Source organism: Xenopus laevis, chromosome 3L (assembly GCF_017654675.1).
Source record: "Xenopus laevis strain J_2021 chromosome 3L, Xenopus_laevis_v10.1, whole genome shotgun sequence".
In the NCBI taxonomy this organism is placed as follows: Eukaryota; Metazoa; Chordata; class Amphibia; order Anura; family Pipidae; genus Xenopus; species Xenopus laevis.
The window spans coordinates 134542598-134554853 of NC_054375.1; the positions used below are offsets into that span (position 1 = coordinate 134542598).

At 39.4% G+C, this 12256-nt stretch overlaps 1 protein-coding gene across 1 annotated transcript; it reads left to right on the plus strand.

Moving 5' to 3' along the window:
* Positions 1–1478: 1478 nt before the first annotated feature.
* Positions 1479–8705, plus strand: mylc2a (myosin light chain, regulatory A). The gene is given in 7 exon segments (NM_001086846.1): positions 1479–1511; positions 2863–2967; positions 3389–3464; positions 4894–4998; positions 6765–6843; positions 7052–7100; positions 7856–8705. Coding segments are annotated over 7 exon segments (522 nt in total). The 5' UTR covers positions 1479–1508; the 3' UTR covers positions 7961–8705.
* The last annotated feature ends 3551 nt before the right edge of the window (positions 8706–12256 follow it).

Below are 12256 nucleotides of genomic sequence, written 5' to 3' on the forward strand. Positions count from 1 at the left end.
TCAGCTGGACAAATGCTGTGCCTTTTATTACATATGGGGGACTATTTCTATATTATTATACTGTTTGGTCAGGTTTTGATTGAACTTTATATGGGTAGGTTCCCAAAATGAATTTGATAGATCACTCTCTTGTACTGTAATGTCTATGAATGTTTTCATTCATCCAGATCATGGTATATCTAGTAGAAGTAAATATAGAGCAATTGGACTTGCTGAGAAATCATTGAAGATGTTTTACTACTCATCAGAGCTGTTTCCACTGAAGAAGCTGCTTGTATGAGTAGTGATTAATGACGTCTTCAATGATTACTCAGCAAGTCCAATTGCTCTAGATTTACTGATACTAGATACTCTCTTGTGTGGTCACCAAAGATGGTTGGCCAAAACAGAAACTGCATTAACCATCAGCACTTCTTCTGGGATATTAAATGGTCTGTAGCTGTGCAGGCTTGTGCTGCTGGTATACCAGATCCTGTTGGGAAAATGTTATAATAATGGTAAAACATGGTCTGAGGCTGCAGCCTGGTAGAGAGGCTTGTAGACATCTGACACTCCATACCTTAAGAAGTAAAGCAAATACAATTGGTGCCCAATAATCCAAAGTCCTCACCAAGAGGCATATTTTTTATAGCAAGGAAAACCAGACAAAAGGAATTTATAAGGCAACTTAGAAGGCAGAGAAGGGATATCAACATTGCCTCTCTTCACCTATTGTATTGAACTGCCAAGTCAAATGTGGCTTAGGATAGTGGGAGTTTTAATTCACATATAGGGGTAAATTTATCAAAGAGTGAAGTTCCGCCACTAGAGTGAAATTCCGCAGCTCTCAATTCACTTCTATGGGATTTTGAAAGGTGTATTTATCAATGGGTGAAAGTGAAAGTTCACCCTTTGATAAATACGCATATAAAAATCCCATATAAATGAATGGAGAGTGGTGGAATTTCACTCTAGTGGCGGAACTTCACTATTAGCTTCACTCTTTGATAAATATACCCCCTTATGTGAATAGAGAAGCTGAGGAATGCTTTCCTTTAGAGATGCTGTAACAGTGGTCTTCTGCATACAGTTTAATTATACATTTTAGAGGATGCTGGGAATCAAATGTTCAATATGCTGGAAGATGCCAATTCAGCAATAGCTAGGGGTGCACAACTTCCAGTCAGAAATAACCCATTACACTGCTTTGGACTCTTTTCTTCACCCAGCCCTGTTCTAAAATTTGCTTTTGCTAATATTAGTAGTGGAGGCAGTGAGCATTTTAGCCAGGGCAGATACTGCACTTTCTGATAAATAGAAGGAAGGTGGGCTATTTTACTGAAAGAGAACGGGAGAGCTCTGGAATTTTAGCCCTTGTGCTGTTATCTCTCCCGTCTCTCTATGGCCATCTTTGGTTCTCTGCCTGAGGTCTGGAGCTATTTTGGCTATAGCTGAGATAAGAAGCAGTATAAAATGGTCAGGAGAACTTTCCATTAGGTGGCACAGGACGAAGAAAGACACTAGAGAACATGGTAAGTGAGTTGTGTGTGGTGCGTGTGTACAATGCTTCTGCAATACATGGACAACCAATCCCTGTTTTGTTTAAAGGGTAAGGCATTTTTAGTAGCTTAAGTAACAAAATGTCTCAATGTCATTAATATACTGATAATGGGTGAAGATGGGTGTATGAATTTAGTGGTCACAGCCTCATTGCACCCCCACTTTATTGTTTAAAAATAAGCGGTGAGCACAATTTTACCTTTTTTTGTTATCATCTTATTTTCCAATAAACTCCCTAGCTTTCTCTTCCCTTCTTTCTTCTTTTCATAGGATTGCTAGTTTTCTTTGGCAGTGCTAGGGTCAAGAAGAGTGCTTGTTACTGAGCTGCACACTCAGTAACAAGACAGTAACAAGGGGAAGTTAAATCGGAAATGTTTGTGGCATTTAGAAAATAGATTTTTGGTTGAACCCCATTTTTATGGAGGTGTGTGCCTCTGTCTTTTTATCTTTTGCATCTGACCTTCTTGTTACTGGACTGTAGATACAGGCAATTGCCCATTTTACTCTCACTGCACTTCTGGACAGAGAGGTGAAAGGAAAAATATAATTCAACTGGACACAATCCAGGATTTATAGTTTTCTCACTCACTTTGCCCCCTATTCCCCTATACTAAATTTACTTGTTTTCTTATTACCATGACAGAGATGCATATTTCCTTAATATATATATACATACATAAATAAATATATATATATATAGTTATCCCATAAAGAAGGTCCGCACTCTCAGGACTTAAAATGTTATATATAATTTATATTTTATATATATATATATATATATATATATATATATATATATATATATATATATATATATATATATATATATATATATATATATATATATATATATATATATATATATAGATAGATATAGCTTTATATATATATATATTTTTTTTTTTTTCATTGATTGCTAGTACAACTAAATATAAATTATTGTAATGAAGTGCTTCTGCTAAGTGTTCTTCCATGTCCCCTACTAATCCAAAGTTTATATGGTGCACAGCACTACTCCTTTTAAAAAAAATCTAGTTTATTAGATACATTTTTAAAAGTCACATAGGCAACATTAATGTCTCAGGTATCTACCCTCTTCCTGTGGACTTGTGTCTATCTATCTAATAAGAATATTTGTCATTTGCTTTATGCGTGCGATGTAATCACCATAGTGCCACCTTAAAATGATTGTGTCCCTCACAGGGTCTTCAGTACCATTAGATCTGAGATACCCTCCTTTGTAAGACTATCACACTCTTGTTCTTTTCTCCTCCTATCTGTTCATATACTGAAAGCCCAGGTAATTTTTCTTATGTTTTCCAGGCCAGCAGAAAAGCTGCAGGGAAGGCGGCTGCCAAACGTGCTCAGCGAGGCTCCTCTAATGTCTTCTCCATGTTTGAGCAGTCACAGATTCAAGAATTTAAGGAGGTGCTGAGACTTGTGTGACGGATCCCATGCAATATCATATTTTATATGTGCCATAAACCCAGAGGCTATAGTTTAGCCCTCTGATACCATTTTGAAAATATACCCTCATATGCTGAAAAGGATCTCTGAGTCCATTTGAACATACTTATTCTTGTTTATTGATCTTCTGCAGAGAACCCCTTGAATTTTTATTGAGGTGTATTGATTTAAAAAAGTGGAATATATTGACCAATCAACAGGGAGCATGCACTGGTTTATTGATTGCAATACATGAAATTCACAGTCACTAGACCAAGAGCTAACTTGCTTGTTATCACATTATTCCCATAGAGATGCAACGTCCACACATGGTGGAGGGGGGATTGTGTTCTAAAAATACATGAATACATGTTCCCATCTAACAGTATTTCTCCATTGCCAGGCATTCAGCTGTATCGACCAAAACCGTGATGGGATCATAAGCAAACCTGACCTCAAAGAAACATATATGCAATTGGGTAAGCTGATACATGATACTGATGACACTAGAGATGCAATTGTCACATTATATCTTATAATCACTTTTCCACATCTATAAGTTCTGACTAAAGCGTTTTTTGGGATAAAAAGTGCTTGGTCATTGGGAGGAAGCTTTTCAGGCTCTTTTTCTCGTCCCTTTATTTCTTCCCCCTTTTTAAAATACAATTATGATATTAGTGTCCCTCCTGGCAATTTCCTTTGCATGGAGAGGATTTCTGTCATGCCTCAGCTCTCTTGTTAATTAATTTAGCATTATAGGAAAAGCAGAAGCAGCAGAATTACTTACAGTTTCCATACAGTTGGTGCGCTCTTCGTCATGGAAAATAGAAGTGAAGACCATATCTTCTTCACATGCGTAAGAGCAATGTTTTCCATTGGTCACAATGCAGCATCAGAACACCATAGGCTTATTCAAAAGCACTAAGGGGCACAGAAATGCATTTTTAGCTCTGTTTTTTTAAGGACCTGTGCCCCTGGATGCTCTGCTTTGTACTGAGCACCAAATGAGGGTGGGAGGGGAGGCCGTCTATGGGCAAAGTGCAAATATGCCTAATTGTGGCCTTTTTTTTATCTGCTCTTTGCACACTGAGTGGGGCATTGTAAATGATCCCTCAAGACTTTCCTGATATTGGTTCCAATTGTACAGAATCAGAATCGTTAAAGTCTCATTTAATGCACTGACTGGTGATATTAAAATCAGGGCATGGTGCTTTGCTGTCCGATGGAAAAACAATGCATTTAAACCTTCATTAGAGCGTAAGGAGCTTCCATGCGTTTTTTTGGCAGGTAATTATTTATTCATAAGGGCAACTCCTTGAACAACTTGCTAGTATGTACTTCATGTTGTCGGGGGTCTATGAAGGTTTTTATTCATCCAGGTCATGATACAGCATATTGATTAGTAGTAAGTCTAAACAGAGGCGATTCTGGCCATTATGCCGCCTGAGGTGGCCTTCTTTCATCGCCCCCACCCCTCCCCACGGCACTTACCTTTACAGTGCCGGAGAGGGCAGGGGTGGTCCGCGTTGCTTAGTGCAGAAAGCGCAATTGTGCTCTCTGCACTAGAAGAGCCAAATTTCCGGTTTGAAAACAAGAAATTCGGCTCTTAGTTACCAGGAGCGGCATTTTTGCCGCCCCTGGCAACCAGGGGGGAGCTGCCGTCTGAGGCGAGTGTCTCAACTCGCCTCATTGGTGGAGTGCCCCTGAGTCTAAAGCATCCAGACTTGCTGAATAATCTTAAGAACATTTCCCTATTCATTCAAGTAGCTTCTTCAGTTCAACAGAAGAAGTGGAAGGGAATTCCCTGGCATTTTAAAACAATTACCATAATCCAGTGCTATTAGTTCCATTGAACTTATTGAGGAAGTTGTCTATTTGTAGTTGAATCTTTACTTGTTTCATTCTCAGGTAAGATGAACGTGAATGAGGATGAGCTGGATGAGATGCTCAAAGAGGGCAAAGGACCCATTAACTTCACAGTCTTCCTGTCGTTGTTTGGCGAGAAGCTTAATGGTGAGTGGGGACAGCTTTTGCACAGGGAAACAAGGGCAGTTAGACCTTGGCATGGCAATTGGACCTTCCCTCCGCTGGGCACAATAACTAAAGCTAACTGGATGTCGATTTGAAGCATTTTATCTTTTGGTGCCCCAAAATATTGTGTATTAAGTTGGATATTTATATGCCAAGATTTGATCATGAGTTTGAATGATCTCAGGCTTACTCCCTGGAGTTTCAAGTTTCAGCAATCCATTTCAGTCAGATCACGGTCAGCCAATCCAAACGGAAAAAAAATAATCTATCTGATGTCTCTTCTGGGGTTGGAGGGTTATGGAACAGTGGTAGATGCAGAATTGAGAGGGAACTCAAATCCCTCCCATATTATTTTACATCCACTCATTTAGGACATTGGTCCAAAAACAAATGGAGAGATTCTCACGGACCTCCATGTGGATAACCTAATCACACACTATCCAGCCAATAGGTTGACTTTATTCAGACCTTTAAAGGAAAACTAAACCCTAAAAATTGCACCAGCCTAAAGTTTCAGCTTGTCAATAGCAGCAATGATCCAGGACTTCAAACTTGTCACAGGGGGTCACCATCTTGGAAAGTGTCTGTGACACTCACATGCTCAGTGGGCTCTGAGCAGCTGTTGAGAAGCTAAGTTTAGGGGTCGTCACTAATTATCAACCAGAAAATGAGGTTGTCCTGTAATATAAGCTGATGCTACAGGGCTGATTATTAAATTCTGATGCTAATTGCACTGGTTTCTGTGCTGCCATGTAGTAAATATCTATATTAATTACTAATCAGCCTCATATTGTGACATTTATATTGTATTTGTACTGTATATTGTGAGTGGGTCCCTAAGCTCAGTAAGTGACAGCAGCACAGATCATGTGCAGTGAATCAGCAGAAAAGAAGATGGGGAGCTACTGGGGCATCTTTTGGAGACACAGATCTTTACTGCTAAAGGGCTGTGGTTGCCTTGGGCTGGTACAGAAGCCCAAAACATCATGTACAACATTTCAAGCTACTTCTTTAGTTTAACTTTCCTTGTCCTTTAAACAGTGGAGGAGATGCAATTCTGCATCCTAAAACCTACAGCCCCCTGGCACCTTTATTTGGTGACAAAACACCTCTTTGACTTTAATGTCTAAATATTTTACACATGGGGACTAATTACCTTTATTATTTTATTACAAAACAACAATTCCCATCTTCCAAAAAAGTAGTTGCAGAATTTCTGTAGCTTGATTTGTCTCTGTCCCTTTGCTCAATGACCCCTAATGAGTACTCACACCCATATTACAATGATCCCACACTCAATTACTTAATGTAACAGTAGATGACTGCTCTTAGTTTCACTCGTCAAACATAATAAGATGTTTAGGGGAACTTGTAATTTTATTGCCGTTTTAAAGGTTCAGCAGCACTTTCATTATAAAGTAAGACCTTTAACTGCTCCTCAGTCTCAGTAAAAAGTAAAAAAGTTAAAAGTTCTACTTGTAAGTATTGTGCCTTTCAACTATGACCTGCAAGTGTCCTAACTTGATGCCCATGACATGTTCTTTAAATTTAATAAAGGCTCCGCTAGCAATTTAAATGGCTGGTATTGAAGGTTTAGTGAATAGTATACATTCCTCCACCATGTGGCAGAATAGTAAGAGAAGGGTGCAGGTTTTACAATGGTTTATAGAAGTAAAGCTTCAAGTTCTAGGTAACCACTGCTACAAGATGATTCATTATTCTTTCATTGCCTTATGATTTCTTCTTAGGAACGGACCCAGAAGACTCAATCCTCAGTGCATTCAAAATTCTTGACCCCAACGCAACTGGCAATATCAACAAAGATGAGTAAGTGCCGGTGGGGCTGTAGGCAAAAAGCAGGACTAAACACCTGCTGCTTTTAAGGCAGAGCACTGCTCAGCTGGGCCCTTTCAAAATATGGAGCTAAAGGGTATTCAAGCTGTATAATAACTTCTCAACAAACTTTCAGAAGAAATTTGGGTGCCAACAAATTAAATGTAGCATTTCATAACTCTTTTTTTCTTCTAAATTACAGATTAAAGCTGCTTCTGATGACACAAGCAGACAAATTCAGTGCAGAGGAGGTTTGTAGTACATGCCAGAGTTGCAATGGCCATTGAAATACCCAATAACTACTCCTATTGCTCTCAATAACCCTCTCCCTATTACTTCTCCCAGTTGTTTTGTAATCTCTTCCTCCAATAATCATGTTGCTCTATATATTCCTTTCCTACAAGTCCACTCACTTATCCCTAAAACATTTGATTACAATTAACCACAAGGCGTCACTTAGCTCAGTTGCTCTTAAACAGAGGTCCTCAACCTTTTTCACCCGTGAACAACATTCAGATGTATAAAAAGTTATAAAAAAAAATACTCCTGGGGTGCCAAATGAGGGCTGTAATTGGTCATTTGGTAGCCCCTGTGTAGCCTGGCAGCCTACAGGAGACTCTGTTTGGCAGTACACCAGTTTTTTATGCAACAAAAACTTGCCTCCAAGCCAGAAATTAGAAAATAAGCAGCTGCTTTGAGGCCACTGGGAGCAACATCCAAGGGGTTGGTGAGTAACATGTTGCTCTTGAGCTACTGGTTGGGGATCACTGCTCTAAAAGATCAATCACAAAGTAATTGCTTGAGACAAGGAGGATAAAACAGCGAAATAATCACCACCAACAGCTCAATCAGGTCCCTCATTAAATAGATTTATTTAAAGAGATGTAGGATGTTCATTTAATAATAACAAAATACACTGCACTTGTCTCACTTTATATTGTATTTTCTGAATTCTATTAAGTTTTGGCTGCACCTTATAACATCTCCTTCCTGTTTGTTTTCTCAGGTAGACCAGATGTTTGCTGTGACCCCAATTGACGTGGCAGGGAATATTGACTACAAGTCACTGTGTTATATCATCACGCATGGAGATGAGAAAGAAGACTCATAAACATCCAGCTAGAAATAAAATGACATGTTCTGGAGTCCCCTATTCCGTTCTTTGACTTTATTCTGATTTCTGTATTTAGGGCTCCGTGGGCATGTCGGAGAAAAAAGTTCTTGTACTTCTATAAATGAGACTTAAATGAACAGTTCAGTGTAAAAATAAAAACTGGGTTATAGATAGGCTGTGCAAAATGACATTTTATTCTGATATAGTTAGTTAACCAAAAAATGTAATGTATAAAGGCTGGAGTGACTGGATGTGTAATATAATAGCCAGAACACTACTTCCTGCTTTTCAGCTCTCTAACTCTGAGTTAGTCAGCGACTTGAAGGGGGGCCACATGGGACATAAATGTTCAGTGAGTTTGCAATTGATCCTCAGAATGCAGCTCAGATACAAATGCAGCTGTCACGCCCATTTGCCCCCCCCAAGTCACTGATTGGTTAGTGAGTGGTAACCAATCAGTGGAAACCAAGAGAGCTGAAAAGCAGTAGTATAGTGTTCTAGCTATTATGTTACAGATCCAGTCACTCCAGCCTTTATAAATTACATTTTTGGCTAACTAACTATATTAGAAACATTTTTTATTTTGCACAGCCTATATATTTTCCCAGTTTTTTTTTTTATACTGAATAATTCCTTTAAGGACCTAAAAATGTCACCCTGTCGCACCTATAACATGGTAATACCACAATTTTCAAGATATAATGAGTGACCCTGATTCATATAAATAAAGTATTTATTAAACTATGCTTGTGCTAGTATGTTCTACTGGATAATCCCATATTAAAACACCATCTTAAATTCCTTCCTTTGGTTCATAGGTGACATATCATATACAGCAGTCAATGAATGTACAGGGGTGTGCCTGTCAGGTGTGCAGGGAGTTCCACACAGAATATCACAAAATGGTGTCTCAATATATAAGATATATTACCAGACCGACCAATCATCTCCACATAGTTTGTCTCTCAGCAGCGTTATTTCCCCGGAATTCCAGCTTAATTGTAGTCATGAGGTGGTAAAGTGCCTGGTGATGCAGTTGTGGTCGATGCTCCAAAATCTGCCTGATTGTACTTCCAAATCCACATGGCATCACTTGGGCCAAAATGACTTGTGTAGGTAAGTGTGCTGTAGTGATTGATGCACCATTGGAGGTGGTGGTAGCAGTTCTGCGCCCAGTTTGGAACAGAAGGCAGGACGGACTGATCAGCACTGAGTGCAACTATATGGAAGAGCAAGCAGTACCTTTTGCTGCAAGTACCTAATGACTGTGTGCTCAATGTAGCATGCATCCAACTACAACCCCTGTTGTTTTACAATGCAATTTGTTTGCAGCCAGTGACCCAACAGGCCAATAGTATGATTATAGTCAGATCATCAGCTCATCAGCCAAATGAGAGATCAGGTAGATTTAACCTATTGTGTGGGTGGCCAAACAGAGCCAAGGCCTCCTTATCTGATGAACTCGGAGCCAAGGCCTCCTTATCTGGTGAACTCATGTATGTCCAGCTAAACGCTGGCCTGATATTTGCTGGAAGGCTACAGTCAATCACATACTGCAAATGTGCATCAAATATCTTTTATTAAAGATATAGTCGTATACGCTGACACCTTCCTCAATAGAGTTTATATTAGGGGTGCCCATACTATACTAATGCAGGGTCTACTATTAGTGATATTGTCGCCATTATGATCTACATCCATAAAACCATTGTTTTTGCCCACGCGAACGGCATCCTAATTTGCATATGCAAATGAGGTGCAGGGAGGGAAATTGCGAGACTTTTTGTGACAAAACAAGGAAGTAAAAATATTTTCCCCTTCACACCCCTAATTTGCATATGCAATATTATATATTATATTATGGTGATTTATGAGAAAATATATAATGCTATATTTAACAAACAACTATTTCTTATGTAACCATAACATATTAAATATCTGAAAGAAAAGAATGAAACAGAAGGGTGATTTAGTCATGTGTTGAGATCTACTGATCATCAGCTAAAGGTCTACTAGTCTGGTAGATTCCGATCTACCTTTTGGACACCCCTGGCTTATATGTTTGTGAACATTCTAATTCATCCAGATCATGGTATATAAATGGTATATAACTGGACTTGCTGTGTTTTTTTCCTTGAAGACGTTTCACCAGTCATCCAACTGGCTTTCTCAATTCAGAATTAAGAAAGCCAGTTGGATGACTGGTGAAACGTCTTCAAGAAAAACACAGCAAGTCCAGTTGATTTGACTTATTTCTACAGATATAATAGAGCTTACACTAAAAATACATTGTGGCAAAGTTTTTTTTTATTACAAAGCGATAACTGAAATTTGTTTTGCTTTTACACTTACTAACACCCTGGCAATTAGCTGAGAACAATGACACACCAGAGGATTTTTGCTTTGACCTTAAACTGCTGAAAGAGAAACAGTTGGAAATGCAATGCAGTTATGAGGAGCTCCGGCTCCACTTTCTCATCTGTCTATGCAGCAGGCATCGGCCAACAAAGTGCATCATTTAAACAGAATACCGTTCCCTTTCTCAATGCACTGTGAGACAGCTCCTCAAAGAATAACTAAAATTGATGAGAGAGCTATTCTGAGCACTTTTGCAATTTACATTCATTATTTTTTTTACACTAATTTTAGTACAACAGCGCCACCTGTTGGTTCGTTTCCAACCATTCTCACCATGAAGTATTGGTGGAAGTTGTCTGTAAAAAGAAAGAGGGCTGGTCTGATGTTCTTTTGGTTAGGACAAATGTGAGAAAAGTTATTTGAGGTTTCTTATATTTTTCCTAACCCGAAGAACATCAGACAAGCCCTCTGGGTATGTCTCTCATGTGTGTAAAATGATTTATATATTAGCTGGCTCTGTTTTCTTGTAAGGGAGAAGCCCTAGCATCATATGATCAGTATCTTACATATGTGACAGTATGTGTGATCTATATGAATTTCAGTGGTGAGTCCGAGTAAACGCCACAAAAAGTTCAGGCACCTGGGGGGGGAGGAAGATTATGATGATCAATGCCATGAAGACCACCAATTTGGGACTGGGTGAGATGTTATATGTTATGCTATAGCAACAAATGCCTATCAGTATGTGAAATTTGCTATATATATACAGTATACATATATCCGATGCCCCATCCAGAGCCAAGGAACATGGTACACGGGCACAGAATGACTCCTAACACTGGCATGGTGTAAGGGTTAGAATTTTTAGCAGGGCTTTCCTTATTAGGATTCCGATGTGTCCCTTCACATATGTTTATGTTTAACCTCTGACCTAGGCCCATTCCTACGGTATGAATATTCAGTAGCTTGTGCGGTATTCAAGCGTGCCAATCCGAATATACCATGTTAGCATCTATCCAATACATTATAAAGAATAGTTATTTTTAGTGTTGAAAGAGTATAAATATGTATATGATGTGCTCGGGATCAGCAGTATGATGGTATTGCTGAATCACACAATTGTGTGCAATAAACCTTCTATGGCAGAATTTTTTTTGGCTCATCTTTGGTTTATATAGGTTTATGCAATTTATACTTGAAAATAAAGGTAATAACAATAATAATAAGAAATAATAAAATTAACAATGAAAGGGCTGATTTGCCTTGAAGCATCTGGGGAAATGGCTGACAAGCCTGACACAGGCTACAGTAGCAGTGAGAGAAGTTGTATGAGCTTATACAGGGTCATCCTTAGTGCCAGTGGGGCCCCATGTGGGATCCCTTTACTTAGAATGCAACCTGTAACAGTCGGAGAGGCATGAGCATTATTGACACCATCTTCAGAGAAATCTGTGAGCCGCAGGTGAGTTCCTTAAGGCTTGTGACACACGAGGGGATTCGGGGAGATTTAGTTGCCTGGCGACCAATTACCTCTTCTTCTGGGCGACAATCTCCCTGAACTGCCTTTGCGTGTCTTCCCGTCCGCTATAATGAAAAGGCGCCTGCGCTAAAGCAGGTTTGTGAAACTTCGGAAAACGAAGCGCTGCGTGTGCTTTAGTGCAGGCGACTTTTTATTATATCGGATGGGCAGACACACAAAGGCAGTTCGGGGAGATTGTCGCCCAGAAGAAGAGGTGATTTTTGGCCAGATATCTATCGGGGAGACCCGTCGGAAGCCCCATACACGGGCAGATAAGATGCTGAATCAGTCCGATATTGGCAGCTTTAATCTGCCATGTATGGCCACCTTTAGCCCAGACTATTCTCAAGATAAAGTGACACCAGTTGTGCCAAAATGACTGTGAATAGCAACAGTGTCGGACTGGGGGGGCCCCC